At 46.1% G+C, this 20,305-nt stretch overlaps 1 protein-coding gene across 1 annotated transcript in view; it reads right to left on the bottom strand.

Annotated features, from left to right (window-relative positions):
* Positions 1–16,848: 16,848 nt before the first annotated feature.
* Positions 16,849–20,305, bottom strand: part of SLC28A3 (solute carrier family 28 member 3) — a 666,148-nt gene continuing 662,691 nt past the window's right edge. The window contains exon 18 of the mRNA XM_069625863.1: positions 16,849–20,087. Within this exon, the coding sequence (XP_069481964.1) occupies positions 19,967–20,087 (121 nt within the window). The 3' untranslated portion in view covers positions 16,849–19,966. The remainder of the gene's footprint in view (positions 20,088–20,305) is intronic.

Below are 20,305 nucleotides of genomic sequence, written 5' to 3'. Positions count from 1 at the left end.
AAAGGGTAAAGCAAAAAGAGCACTGGCAATGCCAAAAGTTTGGGCATTCGTGTAGGCATGGGAAAGGCACTTCTGTATTGGTATTAGCTGACCATTGATAGTGCCGGTGCAAAATGGTTTGAGTACCTGAGCAGCTAGTAGCAGTGCATGGTAAATGCATAATACTTGTACACAAGCCAAAACTGTTGGCTTTGCCAATGCTTATTTTTAAAAGAACTTCAGCGAAAGACATGCAGGGTGTTTTTAAATTGAGTGGCCAACGGCAGACCTGATTAAGACATTTTTATTACACCAGTTACGTGTTTACAACTCCAATGAAGTCATGAACTCTCAGAAGATTCCTTTGAGGAAACACTTGCAGGCACATTGAGGGCAACGTTTGATGGCAAGGCATGTTTAAAGCTAGCTCAAAGAGTTCCAGTGAGGAGGTGTTTTGGGTTGGGAGAGCAGGAACTGGGTGAGAATTGCCATAGGGATTAGCATGGCCATGAGAAGTAATTTCACTGTTAGCACCTGCATTCATATCCATACATTTTTAGGTAATTGAAATCGTGATGTGGGGTTAGCACTTGCATGCGAGGGAGTGATTAGAAGGAAAGTGGTGACATGAGACGTCTCATTCTCACAGCAGTCCTTAAGTGTGATGTTTCAGAAATTAAGGCAAGAGGTTGCTGCTTGTAACATTGAAGCTTCACCAGAATAGTCTCATTCGAAATGTGGAAAGATGTTAGGTGCCCCCACACAAGGAAGTTTGCCCCTTCCTCACAGCCTCTGACATTAGCGCCTCTCCCAACATTTGAAGTGTTAGTCCCCTTTCCCCCCCTGACATTTTAGCCTAGGTGCACCTCTGACGCCATGAACCTACCTTTTAATGAAGTGGCCCCCAGGGCGGCTACATTTAGGGGTGGTGCTGAACACACACTCACAAAAAACACTTTCACCCATGCATTCATCCACCAGTTACACAACTCCATACATGCATGTATACATAAAACCAAACCCAGCATTGACACAAACACCAACATGCACGCATGCATTCATACATACACATATACATACTAATTTAATTTAAATACACATATACACTTTTACTTTAAAATAAAAAACACTTACCTCCATGCACCCTTAAAAAGTATCCACGCAGCCGTCACGTAGACATGCTGACTGACAAGAGAGAACTCCTCTCCCATCAGCGTGGTCATGCTGAGCAACGTGAACACACTGACTGACAAGAGAGAACTCTTCTCCCATCAGTCAGCGTGGTCACGCTGAGCAATGTGAACACACTGACTGACAAGAGAGAACTCCTCTCCCATCAGTCAGCGTGATCACGCTGACAACATGAACACACTGACTGACAAGAGAGAACTCCTCTCCTGTCAGTCAGCATGGTCATGCTGAGCAACGAGACCACACTGACTGACAAGAGAGAACTCCTCTCCCATCAGTTAGCGTGGTCATGCTGAGAAACGTGAACACACTGGCAAGAGAAAACTCTTCTCCTGTCAGTCAGCGTGATCACTCTGACAACATGAACACACTGACTGACAAGAGAGAACTCCTCTCCAATCAGTCAGCGTGGTCAGGCTGAGCAAAGTGAACACACTGACAAGAGAGAACTCTTCTCCCATCAGTTAGCGTGATCACACTGACAACATGAACACACTGACTGACAAGAGAGAACTCATCTCCTGTCAGTCAGCATGGTCATGCTGAGCAACGAGAACACACTGACTGACAAGAGAGAACTCCTCTCCCATCAGTCAGCGAGGTCATGCTGAGAAACGTGAACACACTTGCATGAGAGTACTCCTCTCCTGTCAGTCAGCGTGATCACTCTGACAACATGAACTCACTGACTGACAAGAGAGAACTCCTCTCCCATCAGTTAGCGTGATCACGCTGACAACATGAACACACTGAGTGACAAGAGAGAACTCCTCTCCTGTCAGTCAGCGTGGTCATGCTGAGCAACACGTGAACACACTGACTGACATGAGAGGAGTCATCTCTTGTCATTCAGCATGTCCACATTGTCAGCTGAATGATGGGAGGCAGCAGAGCTCACTTCTGAGCCCTGCTGTCTCCCATTATTTTGCTGTTTGTTGCGGAGCCAAACGGCTTCGCAAACAAACAGCAAAATAATTGCAGGGGCAGCACATTCCCCCGTGTGAATAAAGGACACGGGAGACTGTGCTGCCTTCCACTTAGGAGAGGGGGCCGCGAGGCCCCCCGCAAGTGCGAGGCCCGGGGCAGTTTGCCCCCCCCTGCACCCTTCTCGTGACGGCCCTGGTGTGGAATATTCAACAGCGTGGGACTCAATTAAAAGGTCCAGTCCTGGAGAACTATCGTTACAGGTGAGCAACTTTTTCTTATTGTGGTTTGAAAGATAGATGCAACACGTTCTGTCCTTTGTGAACAAAATGAGCAGCGCCATTAAATAAAGTATGTGTTGCTAGTTCTGTCCTGTTCTTAGTCTGTTCTACTGCCCTCATCGGCCTCATAGTGATCTTAAAGAAGTGGCGAGGCTTGTCTGCAAAGGGGCCAAAGGCGACCCCTCCTAGGTTGTCAGCCAGCCTGCGGTATGTATTGTGAAAAGGAAACGAGGTCAAAGCAGGACAGGCGAAGAGCGTGAAGCTTTCAGGACATACCAATGTACACAACAATGAACACTTGCTTTTGTGTGGTTTCATCGAAATTGTTTTATCTTAGTAGATTTGGTTGAATTTCTTTTTTCTAATGGTTGATTTTTCCGAAAATATATAAGGGGGGGGTCCCGCCTCTCATTGCCCCCCCCCCCTTTAACTCCCTTACATTAATTGCTGTCCTAACCCAACCCCACATATATTTTCGGCAAAGTACGTAAAAACAAATTCAACAAAATGTACTTCAACGAATTCTGCTGCAGCCAAAACTGTTGGAATGACAGACTTTAATCACAACATTTAAGGAAATTAATTAAAGCACGAGGGCGAGTGATGGTAGTTTTCAGTGTGTTGTGAATCAAGCAAGCAGCTAGTACATTTCTATACGTTTTTCTTTGGCAAATGAGTCCCTTCACGCCATGCTATTGTGGGGGATTTGTCTCTGAAAGGCAGCTGGACCATCACAGTTTAACAACAAGAACATGATCACGTTTCACACAATGTGGCAACTTTTCACAGGCCAGGGTTTCTGAGGATGCGCTTGCCTTCAGACCCTGTTTCTATTAGTTGCTGCCTGCTGGGAGGCGCCATGTGTTCACACAAGCTGCAGCCTATGAGTACACAGAGCAAAATCGGAAGAAGGAAATGGTTCTTGTGTAGCTGGAAGTCTAATGGGGGAAGGCCCGTCGTGACGCAGCAAGACCCTGTTTCCCTGACGCCTGGTAAGCAGACTGGGGTGTTCGAAGCTGGCTTTACATGATCAGTGCACTGTTCTCAAAACAAAGATGGTGTGTTAAAAAGTGAATTGGTGCATTGCCAAGACTCTGCGATAAAGCAGCAGTGAAAGAAGATGGGAGTGGTCAAACAGTTGGCGGAGGACAAGACGGCACCCTCCGTATCTTGAGGGGAAAGTTCAAACGTACCCCTCTTGTGCCATTGCCGCTCTGTTTTTATGATCCCCTCAAGGTTATCCTTACGCATGCACCAGCCTACTCATACAGATGCTGCTACATTCCTATTTATTTATTTATTTGTTTATAAAGCGCTGAAAGCCCGAGGGCATCAGAGCGCTAATAAAAAGACAGGACAACAAGTAGTGAGAACAGGACACAAGTGAATTGACCGATTTCCTCAGGAGAGACTAACCTGTTTCGCGAATTTAGTTGAAAAGAAATGTTTTCAATTTTTTTCGGAAGGAGATGTAGTTGGACTCGAGCTTCAGTGTGATGGGTAGTTCGTTCCATTTTTTTATACTTAGAGTCGGAAAGGCTTTTCCAAGTCCGTGCTGTTTTTTAGTTGTGGAGGTTTGTAGTTGTCCTGTATTAGAGGATCTGAGTCACCTAGTAGGGGTATACCAATTGAAATGTTTTTTGAGGTAAGCTGGTGCATTGCCGTAGAAGCAGCGGTGAACCATAGTAAGAGATTTAAACATGATTCTTTCTTTCATGGCCAACCAATGGAGGGCCATTCTTTCGCCAGTGATGTGATTCCTCCAAGTTTTTCCCGTGATGGTCCTGATGGCGTTATTTTGAATCACCTGACATTTCTTCACGCAGTTGCTATTTGCTCCTAATAGTAGGGCATTACCATAATCCAATCTGGATAGTATTGTAGCCCTAGCGATAGTCGTGCTATTCTTTTGGTCTAACAAAGGTCTAAATTTTCTTAGTAGTATCTGGTGGTATTGACAGTTTTTCTTTAAGTAAGCTGTGTGTGCTTCAGCACCTAATGAGGCTTGAAGATATACTCCTAAGGTCTTCACTTTTTCTGAGATTGGTATTTGGGTGTTTTTAATGAAGAATGAGGAGTAGAGTGGGCTCAGTTTTCTTCTGGCCTGTATGGAACCGAATATCATGAGCTCGGTTTTAGAGCCGTTTAAGCACATCCAATTTGCTTTCATCCAACATTCTATGATGTTGTATAATGATGAGAGCATGTCACTATCCTTGTCGTAGTCCCCACTAAGTTCTAAGACAAGCTGGGTGTCATCAGCAAAGTTTGTGAAAAATATGCCCATTTGGGAGAGCATGGTGCAAAGGCAGTGCATGTAGAGATTGAAAAGGAGTGGGGAGAAACTGGCTCCTTGTGGGACGCCACAGTCCACCGGTTTGGTTTTAGATGTTTTATTTCCCCAGACAATCCTCGATTGCCTATTTTGAAGAAAGGAGGCTATCCATTCAATAGCCCCTGAAGAGCAGTTTCCTGATTTTTTCAGGGCTTCTCGGAGTTTTGTGTGGTCCACCAAATCAAATGCTGCCGAGAGGTCCAACAATATCAGTAGGCCTGATTTGCCTTTATCTAATATAGATAGCATTTCTGTCTGGAGATCTAACAGAGCCGATTCTGTACTATGACTGGATCTAAATCCGGACTGCTGTGGATGTATTAAGTTATTTTTGTCCACATAGCTTTGTAGTTGTTCTGTGGCCACTTTGTCCAAGATTTTCAACAGAAAATTGCAGTTGGTTATAGGTCTAAGGTTGGCTGGGTCTTGTTGGTTGAGGTCCGGTTTCTTGGGTAATGGCGTGACCGTGACTGTTTTGATGATGTTAGGTACTGTTAAATCCCTACAAGAAGCGTTGACCATTCTTCTAAAGAAGGGGGCGAAAATAGCTATATTGTCCAGGATACATTTTGGAGATAATACATTTTCCAGACATGATGTGCATCTCATGCTGGAGAGTACTTTTTCCATTTCTTCAAGAGTAATGGACCTGAATTGAAATTTGGGGTGTTCTGATTTGGTCTTATTCTCTAAAAGATTGGTGTGAAATGAGGTATTTGTAGTCTGACAATTTATGATGTTTTCTCTAGCTTTGACGATTTTATTGTGAAATGCGGTTTGGACTTTCTCGCAATCCATGTCAGTTGGTTGGAATGGTGGAGTAAGAGTGGAAGGTTTGTCTAAAGATTTTAGAATCTGGAATAGCTTTCCAGTGGAATTTGCCGCAGTACTAATGATGTTATTATTATAGTGATTTTTCTTCAGATTTTATTGTGAAATGCGGTTTGGGCTTTCTCGCAATCCATGTCAGTTGGTTGGAATGGTGGAGTAAGAGTGGTAGGTTTGTCTAAATATTTTAGAATCTGGAATAGCTTTCCAGTGGAATTTGCCGCAGTACTAATGATGTTATTATAGTGATTTTTCTTCAAATCTATAATTTTGGATTTGTAGACGCGGTCTGCATTCTTCCAATTTGTTTTATTGGTTTCTGAAGGTTCTTTAAGCCATTTCCTCTCAAGGTTCCTTTTGTCCTTCTTCAGTTCAACAGCTTCTGCATTAAACCATTTTTGGTGGCTAGAGTTGGGTCGGACTTTCTTGTTTTTAAGTGGGGCGTGAAGGTCTAGTAATTTTGTCATGCCTTGATTGTATATGGCTATTAAATGTTCACAAGGGTCTCCATCCTAGGTGTTATTCATAATTTCCAGCATTTCTTCGGAGAGCATACTACTCGTAATTTTCTTTAAATTCCGATCAAAAACTGATTTCGGTATGTTAGATGGTTTTTCCTTTTTAAAGTTTAGAGTCAGGGAGATTTCAATTTTGAAGTGATCTGACCAGATACATGGATGGGTGCCAAGCACAGTTACATTAGAACTGTTTGTGACAATCCAGTCCAGCTTCTTGATTTTGCTTAAGTCTTGATCCGCCCCCTCTCTGTTCCCTTTAAGGCCTACTGCTTTCATCTCTTTCTCCCTGATGCCCTTCCCCCACCATTATGTCCCTCAAAGTCTGTTCTTCCCCACTCTGACCCTTGATCTACCGCAATGCCTGCCTCTTGCCTCTCTGATGCCTGGTGGTGGGCAGATTTTAAGGCGTCCGGAATACAACAAGAACATCATTGCATTGGAAGGGCATTGTTATTACAGTGCTCGAAAGCACTTGGACTGGTGTGGATGCACTGTTCTAACCTCAGTGGCCAAAAAATGGTGTGAAGAATTTGTCTACCTAAGCTAGGGATTACAAGTCTAAGTGAGTGTCTGCCGAGAAGAACTTTGGTACCTCCTGAAATCCTGAGCTTCTCAGCCACATAGTTGAGGGAAGAGGATCATAGACGCTTTTGAACAGTGGCTTGTCCTCCTAACAGCGGCTTGTCCTCCTAAATCAGTGATTAGGTCACAGAACGAGTTGTTTTGTGATTGTTTCTATGGTTACCACCACAACCAATCGGAATGAAGCATGCATCACTGCCCTCTGTGGAGTCGTGGTGAATAGTGGAACCCTGGCCTAGATAAAATATTCACTGTCATCCGCTGACTCCACAAGGCAGTAGTCGTGGATGCATGGTCTTCTTACGGAGCGCAACTGAATGTTGTCATCTTTCTCATGCGTTTGCCATGCTGGTCCAAGAGGAGAAAATAGGGGTCCATTTAAAAACAGAGAACATGTCCAAATCTGGCCAGTGTCAGAGTCACCCCACCTGCTGGGCCACGCCTTGCTAATATCAGAAGAAGACAATGTTCTTTACATTGAATAATGATGTTCAAGCCTAGCTAATATCAGAAGAAGACAATGTTCTTTACAATGAATGATGTCTTAGGTAGTGGGAGGATGTCACCAGCCCTGTAGCAAAAGATTTTGTAGTACTATTCACAAGGATCCACAGCATCAATACTTTGCGACTCACGGCTATGATAACAGAGCGCCTTGTAAGGTAACCTTTGCTCTCCTTTTGGTAGCATGACAGGGCTCAGGGCCTAACCATGACAATATATCAATGGATAAGGGAGTTGGAGAAACAACTTACTGAGTGGGAAGCAATCATTTCCGACAAAGGAAAATACAACAAGATAATATTGATTAACAGAAAGCTACTATTATGAAAAACATCTTCTACAAAAGCACAGGCACCAGGACTAACCCTAGTTGATGTGTTTCATAGGTTGCGTCCGATGAGGAAAAGCAGCTCCATAATTAAGCAAGGAATGGAGCAAACTTGTCTGAAGCAGGGACCGGTCACACCCTTCGACTAACTTGACTTTTCCTTGTGGAGAAAACACCTGTAGAAGATGAAAGTAGGAGCTTTTGGCGGGCAAGGCCGAATGCAAGAATTGATTGCCCATTGCTTTTGGTTGTTACTTCCTGTTGGCACGAAAGGTCTCTGCAGTAGTTGGCTTTGTGGAAGGTGCTGACCAAGTGAAGGTGACCCCGGACAATGCACCAGGACGTGCTTCCAGACTGTGCTCGTTGTTTTTTCAGAGATTACATTTTGTTAGATTCATATTGTTTGGCATTCTCGAGACATTAGGACAAGATCCCTGTGTTTGCCGGCTTCTGGGTGAATGCTGGTGTGGTTTAGGATTATCGATCGCCTTGTCATAAGAAGCAAAGACTCTGCTGCCAAAACGACAAAGTATGAAACCAGAGTAAACAATGGCTGATGCTCCCTAGGACCCTTTTTCTGGTTCTTGGTGAGCCGTTGGAGTTGCTAACTAGGAGCTTTGAGGACCTCTCAGAAAGGACCCTCTAGCCAATGACATTGACTGTCAAAATCTTCTTTATCTTACGGCTGCTTGCCCAACAAATTACTAGCTGCTTCTTTGAATATGCTTGTACTTGGTGTTGCCAGCCAACATACCTGGCCAGAACAACAAAAAACTGCAAATAGATGGAAATACTCCGTTCAACCTGTTTGGGAGGCAGAGCTGTCTTGTCATAAAGTCTCTGCAGGTCCTTTAAAGGCTCTTGATAACCTGCTGCTGTGATGGTGCAATGAACCCCCAAAGTGATTTCATGATCTGGGCAAAAGTTGACAAATGTTATAGGGAAATCTCAAGACCAAACCAAGGGGTTACTGTGCCAGCAGCCAGTGTATCCAGCTACCGTCTAGAACCAGCAGCCGGTGTATCCAGCTGCCGTCTAGAACCAGCAGTCGGTGTATCCAGCTACCATCTAGAACCAGCAGCTGGTGTATCCACTACCGTCTAGATCCAGCAGCTGGTGTATCCAGCTACCGTCTAGAACCAGCAGCCGGTGTATCCAGCTACCGTCTAGAACCAGCAGCCGCTGTATCCAGCTGCCCTCTAGAACCAGCAGCCGGTGTATCCAGCTACCGTCTAGAACCAGCAGCCGGTGTATCCAGCTGCCGTCTAGAACCAGCAGCCAGTTTATCCAGCTGCCATCTAGAACCAGCAGCCAGTGTAACCAGCAATCGTCTAGAACCAGCAGCCGGTGTATCCAGCTACTGCCCAGAACCAGCTGCCATGTCTAAATCTCGGATTTCCTCCATTTTGCCTTCCAAGATGGAGGGGAGTTCTCCCAGTGACATTCTAGTCTTGCTGAATCCTACAGACAGTGAGGCTCCGCCCACGTTACTAGGGAAGAGTTATCAGACAGCTATGACAACACAACAGTGCATTGCTACTCCGTCCATACAACGCTTCGTAAGTTCGCCTCTAGTTGTTTCCTCTTATTGCTATACTTTCTCTATGTAGATTTACTTATTCTTCTTTCCTGTTCCCTTAGATTAGGAAGAAATACTCCAAGCACGTACCGATCCGTGGATCGTACAGCCGGCACTGTGTACTCTCAGCAAAGGCTGTCTGACACCTTCGCAGACTCCATGGACGTTTTTCAGTTACAACCGCTCCTCGTTACAACTTGGAAACGGGTATTCTAGCAGTTTGGGTACGAGGCAGTTTGTTAGCATACTAATGGTTACTTTCGGATACTTACACGTATTCTGTTTATTTTGTGAATATTTCCTGCAGTTACGATTATTGTACCTGCGCAGCAAGACCTACCTTTCATTTCAGTTTTCCAACCGCAGGATTTAACAAGGTAACGCATGGACATCTGATCTCTATTTTATTGTGATATCACATGGCGCCACGTCCCTTGTTATGACCTTCGTAATAACGAATTCCATCCTATCTATTCAAGACCAAGACACTTTACCATATCATACAGAAGTGACAAGACACCTTGATTCTAAAGCTTCTTGTCCAGAGGGTACTAATCTTTGCTTTAATCTATTTCTTACAGTCCTTCTTCCATCTCTGATTTTTTTCTTAATACTTTCCTTATCATCCTGTTTGCTAGACAAGACAGACCTTGCTGTTACATCAATCACTCCCAGCCCGTCCCAGTACCAGCTATTAGAACATTGAGGGAAGCAGACCAGCATTCCAGACAACAACAACCCTCATGACTCTGCAACCTACAGGGTTTTCATCCCCAGAGGGTTTCCCTGGGATTCTCGTCTGTCAGAGGGTTTCTCAGGTGAGCTTTTCACTAGCATCCAAACGACAAGTCTCCTGACCAAGTTAGTGGGTAATGTCCTATTGGTGAATTATTGTTAATCATATTACTCTGGCATTTATATAATACCATTAACAGTTAACAGTTAGCAACGCCTAAAAAACTTTGATTGGCTTAGTTCACCAGTAGACATAATTCCACAATGAATCAGGCACAGCAGCAACAATTGTTTGCTTCAGTACAGTCCTTGACAGCTGAAGTACAGGCATTAAAACAAGAGAACGCCTTATTAAGGCAACATATGGTAAGGTCACCCAACTGTTCAGAACTTCCTCTGGGTACCAGGGGGAAGATATGATGGGAACCCCCATAAATTGAAAGAATTCTTAGAAGCCTGCACTGTACAGTTTACATTTGAGGCATCCTTTTTTCATAGTGATGGGGATAATGTGGGACATATGATTGCCCACCTTACCGGTCCCGCCTTGGCATGGGCTACACCTTTGGATACCACCAACAATCCTATTTTGGATTCCTATCAAGCATTTGTCAATAGCCTGAAAACCATGTTTGGAAGCGAAGAGATTACAGTCTCCGCCCAAGAACAATTACTAGATTTCCGGCAGGGGACTCAAGATTTATTAACATACATCAGACAATTTAAACAACTGGCCGCAGGCACTGCCTGGGCGGACGATACCCTTGTTACTTTATTTAGATGGGGATTGAATAAAGAACTCATAGATGAGATTTCTCGGATTCCCCGGCCTGCCAATCTAGCTGAAATGATCTCAATGGTCATGCAGATGGACTACCGTCTTCAAGAGAGACATATGGAGAAATGAAAACACTGTGGCATTCGCACACCCTTTGATTCCCAGCAGACAGTTTCCAAATCTGCCAAGAATGAAGAACCAATGCAGATTGATTCAGCCTGGGGCCCTTTGTCTCCAGAAGAAAGAAATCAGCGCACCCTAGGCCTTTGCATGTATTGTGGCTCCAAGGATCATGTAGTACAAAACTGCCCGGTTGCACCTCCCAGAAGACAGCAAAACGCTTGAATCCGACCGTCCGAGGAACCACGGTTAGGGAATCAGTGAACGGTTCCTCAAACACAGCTATTTCATCTCTTGTTTCTGATGAATCCGAATTCCCCATGGTGGTACTGATGGTCACTTTCAAACAAATAGCCCAAACAATGGGCACCTCCTCTCCCCACTAGATCAAAAAAAGATATTACACCTGACAAACTCCTACCACTCCTCCTTCCTGCTATCAATGCCCTCCCAAGCAACTCAGATCCCGATCTCCTAGTGGATATTGTTATTGTTGTTATTGTTATTTTGCACTTATATAGCGCCTTATATACCATTGGTATGGTCTGAAGGCGCTGGTAGGTTGAACGCCCTTGGGAACCGAAGTTCAGATCAGTAGAGAGAGTAGGGAGAGTCAAAAGGTGCGTGTGAGCACCGGATATGTGTGCAGCTTGTGCGGTACACGTGTAATAGCTGCTTCTTATCGGTAGGTGTGGTGGTTGAGAGATCAGGAGAATGTGTTCGTTCTGGCAGGATTTATCCGGAACGGATGTGGCTGCGTTAGGCCTGAGGAAAACGCCTGGCTGGGGGTGTGGGACCAGCAGTGTTTACATAGAATGATGTGGAGTAAGCGGTGGATGTTCGTATGAGAACAGTTATACCGAATGGTGTCATAGTATCTCTGTGTTCTAGTTGAGTGGTGATGTAAGGAGAGAGTAAGCGTGGGGTGTGGTGTGATGGGTCATATGCTCTTTCAGTGTGCAAATTTCTAAATGCAACTTTCCCAGAGAGGGAACTGGGCGAACTTCTAAGTACAATTTTCCATGCAGAGTCTATTGGGAACACTTCTAAATTCATTTCATCAGCACTTCTAAATGCAGCTTTCACAGAAGATATTGGACTCGTATCTAAATTCAATTTTCTACAGAGAGGCTACTGGGCGCACTATAAAATCAATTTTTCAGCGAGGCTATTGGGAATACTTCTAAATTCATTACACTCAACCGTTTTCTACATTCATGTGTTCTCCATATTCATTCAGCCGCATTCTACATTCATGTGTTCTCCACATTTGTCTGTCCACCACATTTATTGGCTCTTCATATTCGTTCGCTTTGTACGCTCACCGCCCTCCACAGTCATCCGCCCTCCGCAGTCATCCGCCCTCCGCAGTCATCCGCCCTCCGCAGTCATCCGCCCTCCGTAGTCATCCGCCCTCCGTAGTCATCCGCCCTCCACATTCATCCGCCCTCTACAGTCATCCGCCCACCATAGTCATCCGCCCACCATAGTCATCCGCCATCCACACTCATCTTCCAAAGGCATCCGCCCTCCGCAGTCATCCGTCATCCGCAGTCATCCGCCCTCCGCAGTCATCCGCCCTCCGCAGTCATCCGCCCTCCGTAGTCATCCGCCCTCCGCAGTCATCCGCCCTCCGCAGTCATCAGCCTTCCGTAGTCATCCGCCCTCCGCAGTCATCCGCCCTCCGCAGTCATCCGCCCTCCGCAGTCAACCGCCCTCCGCAGTCATCCGTCTTCCGCAGCCGTCCGCCCTCCGCAGCCGTCCGCCCTCCGCAGTCGTCCGCCCTCCGCAGTCGTCCGCCCTCCGCAGTCGTCCGCCCTCCGTAGTCGTCCGCCCTCCACATTCATCCGCCCTCTACAGTCATCCGCCCTCCATAGTCATCCGCCCTCCATAGTCATCCGCCTTCCACGGTCAACCGCCATCCACACTCATCTTCCAAAGGTATCCGCCCTCCACAGTCGTCCGCCCTCCACAGTTATCCGCCCTCCACAGTTATCCGCCCTCCACAGTCATCCGCCCTCCACAGTCATCCGCCCTCCACAGTCATCCGCCCTCCACAGTCATCCCCCCTCCTCAGTCATCCGCCTTCCACAGTCATCCGCCCTCCACGGTCATCCGCCCTCCATGGTCATCCGCCTTCCACACTCATCTTCCACAGGCATCCGCCCTCCACACTCATCTTCCCCAGGCAACCGCTCTCCACAGTCTTCCGCCATCCATACCCATTTTCCAAAGACATTCGCCCTCCACAGTCGTCCGCCTTCCCCAGTTATCTGTCTTCCACGGTCATCCGCCCTCCACAGTCATCCGCCCTCCACAGTCATCTGCCCTCCACAGTCATCTGCCCTCCACAGTCATCCGCCCTCCACCGTCATCCGCCCTCCACCGTCATCCGCCCTCCACCGTCATCCGTTTTCCACCGTCATCCGCTCTCCACAGATTACCGCTTTCCAACGGACATCCGCCCTCCACAGTCATCTTCCACAGGCATACACCCTCCACAGGCACACACCCTCCGCAGTCATCTGCCCTGCCCAGTCGTCCGCCCTACCCAGTCATCCGCTCACTACAGTCATCCGCCCTCTACAGTCATTCGTCCTCCACAGTCATCCGCCCTCCACAGTCATCCGCCCTCAACAGTCATCCGCCCTCCACAGTCACCTGCACTCCGTAATCATCCGCACTCCGTAATCATCCGCCCTCCGCAATCACTCGCACTCCGCAGTCATTCGCCCTCCACAGTCATCTGCCCTCCACAGTCATCCGCCCTCTACCGTTATCCGCCTTCCACAGTCATCCGCCTTCCACAGTCATCCGCCTTCCACAGTCATCCGCCTTCCACAGTCATCCGCCCTCCGTAATCATCTGTCAGCAGCGTTCATCTTCCACGCGCATTCCACTCGTCGGTACTCAGTCGGTCTCCCACTTCCGGCCTCTCACCCTACACATTCCTCCGCTTTCGACATTCTTCCGCTCTTCCACACCCTGTCGCTCCCCCATTCAGTCGCTGATACTTTTCTCTATTCATTACGCACATCTGCTCTTCACGTTCTTCTGCTCTGTATACTCTCTTCGCTCAACAAGCTCCTTCGCTCTGCATGCTCTTCCAATTCTCCACCTTCCTCCACTTTCTACACATAGCCGCTCTTCATACTCGGACCGCTTTCTACAGTCAATTGGTTTACATACTCATCCGTCATCCCCATCGATTTTGCTCGTATTATTTATCGGGTCTCCAGACCCAACCGTCTGCCAGACGCACCGGTCAACCGCTTTCATCCTCCACATTCATTTATACTTGTCTAGAATCATCTTTATTCATTCGCCCTTCTCAATCATCCGTTCACCACACTCATCGTCTTTCCAAGCTCGTCCATGCTCTATTTTTCTTTTATCCAGTGGTCAATTCGTGTTATTGACTTCACTGTTTACATCTACATTACTCGCTTTAATTTATTTTCTGAATATTTGATAAAATCTTTTTTTTTTTTGTTTTGCTTTAGGTGCTTCGCTGGGTCGGTGTTATTTTGATGATGCTAGAACGGAACCGGTTGGTTTTAGGGAAAGAGCCAGGTTTTCAGTAGTTTGCGGAAAGCTGTTAGCTCCTCGGTTAGCCTGATGTGGGGTGGGAGAGAGTTCCACAGGGTTGGGGCTAGGGCTGAGAATGATGCTCCGCCTAACCTGACTGAGTTTGTCTTAGGAATTACTAGGAGGCCGGCTGTGCTTGATCTGAGGGTGCGAGTGGGGTGATAAGCTATTAGTTTTTCTTGAAGATATTGCGGTCCAGTTTTATGTACTGCTCGATAGGTGAGGCATAGGGTTTTGAAAGCTACCCTACGGGCTACTGGAAGCCAGTGGAGTGTCTTGAGGGCTGGGGATACGTGGTCTCTTGGACCAAGCGCAAGTAACACTTTGGCCGCCGCGTTTTGTGCTCTTTGAAGTTTGTTCATTTGGTAGGCATGGATTCCGAGGTATAGGGGGTTGCCGTAGTCCAGCCGTGAGATGACGATTGATTGTACCGCAGAGACTCTGTTAGGAATCTACAATAATACAATGACCAAGTCCCTTGATACCATTGCGCCTCTTAAGCGTAAACAGCAGACACACCTTAACGCCTGGTTTACCCCCACCTTAAAGAATTAAGATTGCAAACGAGAAAATTAGAAACTCTATGGCGACAATACCCAACAGTCGAAAACAAACTACAACTAAAACTTTCAGCGAATAACTATAAAAAAGAAACTATCCGCACGAAAAAGATCTCTTCAACGAAAGAATCTCAAATGCCAGCTCCAACACTAGGGAACTATTCGTAATCCTTGGGGGACTAGAATCACCTAAACCACCTCCTGACAACATATCCAAACACAAACAATGGTGCTCCAGTATCCAAAACGCCTTAGCCAATGAAATAACATTACTTCAAATCAAAATTGCCAAAAAAAAGCCTCCCTGCCTCCCACTGAGACGCCAATCACCAGCCCTACCAAAGACACGCCTGGCCCAGCTCTGTTTAAATTTACTAAAGTATCCATTCAGGAAACTGAAAAAGTTATCGCTTCTCTGAAGCCCTCCAATTGCAAAGGTGACAACTGCCCAGCCCAAATAATCAAGGATGCAGCAAGAGATGTAGCCCCTTTCATCACCAAGCTAATCAATGCCTCCTTTACTTCTAATACTGTCCCAAGCAACTTAAAAGAGTTGTGGATTTTACCTCTTCTTAAGAAACAAACGCTAGACCCATTCATCCCCACCAACTATAGGCCCATTACCACGGTCCCCTTCCTTCTCAAGATAATAGATAGAGTAGCCTATCTGCAAATTCAGAATTACCTTGAGACGAACCAGTTTTTGAGCTCCTGCCAATCTGGATTCCATCCACAACATGGTACGGAGACGGCCCTAATTGACCTTAAGGCATAAATTGACGAGCTTATTGACAAAGGAAACATTGCCATGTTGCTGCTGCTCGAATTTGTCGGCAGCCTTTGACTAGGTGGATCATGCAATGCTATTCGAGCAAAGCTGTAGCCTGGGTCCGGTCATTCCTAGACAACAGAACTATGTGAGTTTTCTCCACCTTGGCATCGGCAGACCCAATTCAGAAAACATGTGGTGTTCCACAGGGCTCTTGTGTCTCGCCTACTATGTATAATATATTTACCAAGCCCTTATTTGACAAATTGGACAGACTGGGTGTCGCCTACACGAATTACGCAGACGACACCCAGATCCTCATTCCTCTTTCGGGCAATTTCGTTAATGATACGGCCTTGGTAAATGAAATATACATCCTCATTCAGGCATGGATGGCAACTCATGGCCTCTGCCTGAATGACGATAAAACAGAGATCCTGATACTTGGCTCCCCCACTAACCTAAAAAAACTTGATTCCAATTATTCCTCCTTCAATATCGATGGTAACATAATTAAAGTAGCCAAAAAAGTGAAGACACTAGGCTTCTATCATCCACCGCCTATACCTGTAAACTTATTAGATCCTGCAGGCCATTCCTAACACAAGCTAGTTGCATTATCTTAGCTAATGCTCTCATATTATCTAAACTTGACTATTGTAACGCCCTTTATCTGGGAGCTAATCAATACATCCCAACAAAATCCAGACATTGCAAAACAATGCCATTAGAACAGCCTTGAACCTACCCACCAGAGAACATGTATCTAACTCAAGATCCTCCTTAAAACAGTCTTGTTAACCTTCAAATGTCTGATTAATGCAACACCCCCCCCCCCATCTCATGGAAAGAATAGTCAGAAGAACATCTACCTTCCCTTCTAGAGCGGCCAACTCCCACTGTCTATCGCTTCAGACGTAACACCCTTAACTGGCTACAATCCAACGACCACTATGATTAATCACCTGCACTAGCCTCAGAACTTATGCCTGTGTATATATATGTACCTAGCTCCTTATTGTACTACATTCTGACCCGGTAATCATGTACATTTGAACTTTACTTGACCACCTGACTACACAATGTATGTATGTATGTACCCTACTCTATCTCTCTCTACTATGTAACTAAGCTATAAGTATTCTTTGTATTCTGTTGCGCCCCGTTACCTAAGGGTTTGGTGCGCCCTATAAATGAATAAATAAACAAACATGCCCTGGAAAAAAGATAAGCCGCAGACCCGCCACAATTAGATTTTGCATTTTTATTTTGTCCGAAACTCTTACCGCTATTTACAGTCATTGCGCATCAAAACAAAATGAGTACATAAGATGTAGCTGCCTTCACAACTCTTGGCCTCCCTGTTCCCTGAGTGGAGTAACTTGGAGTAATGTATAGGTATGTAGAAACACGAGCATGTTAAGCAGAAAAGGACCAACAGGTTTAATGGTCTTCCCATTCCTCTATTTCTCCTACACAGAACATTCCTGGGGATTAGCGCAGCTGCTTCCTTGTCTAGGGTTCGCTCAGCGTATTCGCGAGAACCCCTGAGATTCTCCTGCTGATACACAGCCCATGAATGCGGATCAGTGATTGCCGCAGGCATCCGGAACCCGCTGGTAAGGAGGCCGTCGCAGCACTTCTCTCTTAATGGGCCTTTTCCTGAAGGTTTCCACATGTTCCTTCAGCTGTGCAGTGAGGCTGCAGAGAAGGGGAACAAACAATGGCAAATTGCTTTTTTTTCTTCTCTCCCACTTCTTGGAAAATAATGCGCTGCCAATCCCTCATGCGACTGCGCTCCATCCGCAGGAAAACCATTTGCATACCAAACGTGGCCTCACAAATCGTTTCCCAGGTTTGGTCAAAGGTTTTCGATGCAGGTGGAAAAAAAAAAAAAACTTTTATACGCATTATTCCCACATCCACGGACAGGAGAACGAGGCGTCAAACTCCAGCTTTGTCTTTGTTCTGCTTCTAACCCACACACATTGGCCTACCCTTCATTTGAATAGCAGCAGGGATCTCGCCTACAGTGCTGGGTAATGAATGTACACAAATCTGCCAAGAGGAACGGTAGACAATAGCGCCATTAGCGTTTACAAAATGGCGGAATAAGAAGGGCATAGCCTCTGGAATTCAGCCCCACGACAAAGTTGTGCAGAGCTGCCAGGTGGGTGAACTTACTTGTCGTGGTAGGGAGAGTCATCACACACCAAGGGTGCGTGAAGGTACAGCAACTACGACAACCGCTTTCAGAGCTATAGTGTGAGAGAATGGATAGCGAAAGCATGAGCAAAGGCCCAGTGACATCAAATGGCAAAGGACGGCAAAGGCTTTGTTAACATTCAAAACTAGTATGTATTGGTCTTTCACCCCAAGGTTGGCGCCATAACAGCAGTTTCTGAGATTTCACTTTCAGAGCTTCACATTGTACAATCTAGCCGGTGTTTAGAAAAACTGCACAGCCTCTCAGAAAGATTGGCATTCGGTGCTGGTGGTGTAGTGACCTGCTTGGCCATATGGCCCTGCAAATACAGCGGCAGCAGGTTTCTAATCTGCGTTGGTTAGGAATGCATATCCCCTTTGAGGCCATGCAGCTGGGTGAATAAATGTCCATGATGCTCTTGGTGCAGTGCAGACAGGCTGGACCATTAACCTGAGACTTTGCATGCAGTGTTTCAAAATAAAAGCCCTCCCCGTGCCTCAGCGCGCTTCGCCTTTGCAAAAGCCGTCAACGTCATCACGTCACACTCGCAGGTTAAGCAATCTAGGAGTCCAGGCCTCCGCCTCCATGTGTGGTAGTCTGTAACTGCACAACCCTCAGAGGATCCCAAGGTTACCCACTGCCCAATCAGAGGATTCGGCTAAGGGTGTGAAGTGTGCCCCATTCCAGGTGGCACACACACACGCAAGGCCAGATTGCCTGCGCGCATGCGTTACTAGTTCGCGAACCAGGCGCACGACAATCAATTCCATCATTTTCATGAAGCGGACTCCAATGCAAATGATAGTGCCCCCCCACGCCCCCAAGAAATGACTGCTTGTAAGGTAACAGGCGCATATTCCCTAGTACAGAAAGGAGGGGGCTTCTATAATACCAAAGAGAACCCCACGCGAATGGCAGAATGTGCCGTTATTCCAGGGGGGTCACTCTTTGATAAATGAGGCTCCTGGAGCACATCAGCTGCTTTTCCTCTTTTCTCTGGATGGATCCAGTACAACTCACTGTGGGGGCCATTTCAATGCATTTTTATAGAGGGAAAGCACCAAAATTCCCCTTTCACCGCACTCATCCTCCGCATCTCCCACATCCATAAAATCCCATAAAAAATATCCCATTACCCCCTAAACATGCTGTAGAAAAATGCAGTAAAATGGCCCTCCGCCAAACGCGCTGAAATGGTGACAGTGGCTTGCCTTGATAACTTTTAACAGAAGACAATTCATTTCAAGAGATAGCTGTGGGAGTTAGGACTTGCAATAGTAGCATCCAATCTGGTTTTCGGGCTATCAACAATTGATGCGTTTGAGGAAAAAAGAATATGTAAGTAGTTTCAATAGGGATTATTTGCAAATGTGTCAACAAGCCCAGCCATAAATGAGTGCTGAAGAGAAGGTGAGAGAAAGTTTACACTGCTTCCACAATTGGGCAATGGTCGAAGTGTATGCAAAGAAGTAGTGGAACTATGTTCCCTGCTGGCCTGGCCCCCACTCCCCACAAACCCCATTGCTACGCCCACTCTCACGCCCAATCCAAACCCCCAAACAAACACATCTGCTGTTTAAGAGAACGTTCAGTGCAGTGCACTAAAGTGCAAGTTTCAACTTCTACCTACACTTTTATTTTAAAACAAAACCATTCCAGAACAGTTTACTTTTAAAATAAAAGTATAGGAAAAGTAAAACCTTTACAAAAAAAGTAGAGGTGCACTGCTCCGCTCACTTCGACCACTGCAATTAGACATAGATTCCACAAAGCAAACAGAAATGATGGCCAGCGTGTCAGCAGGACCATCTCTGCATCAATCGTAGCTTGTATCCCTGTCATGTTATGTCATGGCCATCAACATGTTTCTGTCTCCCCGTGGGTCTCTTGAAGAGTGCTGCAGGCTTCATCAGCCCCAATGTTAAAAGGTTGTTTTGCATTTCTTTAGTTGCCGCAATTCTTCTTTGTGATGCAGTCAGTCACCAAGCTACACCGCCAAGACAATGTTTCAAAACATGTAAAGGGTACGAATCCAGAAATGGCAATGTTCTTTTTTTTATAAAAAAAATATTCTTGTTTAAGTTCGTCACTTTGTTTACAACATTTCAATTACTGGAACAACCAGAGAAGAGCCTTCTGAGCAAGTCCTGCTCGCAAGAGTTTACTGAGTGAACCAACTGCAGTTAAAGGAAGGTGTGTCGATCATATGGCAACATCCGGTCAGGGAGGCGACGCTGTAGTTTCCTCCCAGGGTGAAATTACTTGGACTGATTGCAACCGTGCTGTGGGACGACACAATTAAAGTGACACATTACCGCAGTCCTCAGTAGAAAAATACATCAAATACACACTACCCAGATTCCCAGTCATTTTGCACATGGGTGAAGCACCTGGCAATAGGCAAAGAGCCCAGAAGGGCCATAGAGCAAAGTATTTATGTGGACCCCGCGTACTAATGAGCATAAGGAGATACACTTTTGCAAACTTTTTACAGCCCTGT

The sequence above is a fragment of the Ambystoma mexicanum genome, chromosome 6p (assembly GCF_040938575.1).
Source record: "Ambystoma mexicanum isolate Mex_15411 chromosome 6p, UKY_AmexF1_1, whole genome shotgun sequence".
In the NCBI taxonomy this organism is placed as follows: domain Eukaryota; kingdom Metazoa; phylum Chordata; class Amphibia; order Caudata; family Ambystomatidae; genus Ambystoma; species Ambystoma mexicanum.
The sequence above is the reverse complement of the archived record's forward strand: the minus strand, read 5'-3'. Positions and strand labels throughout refer to the sequence as shown.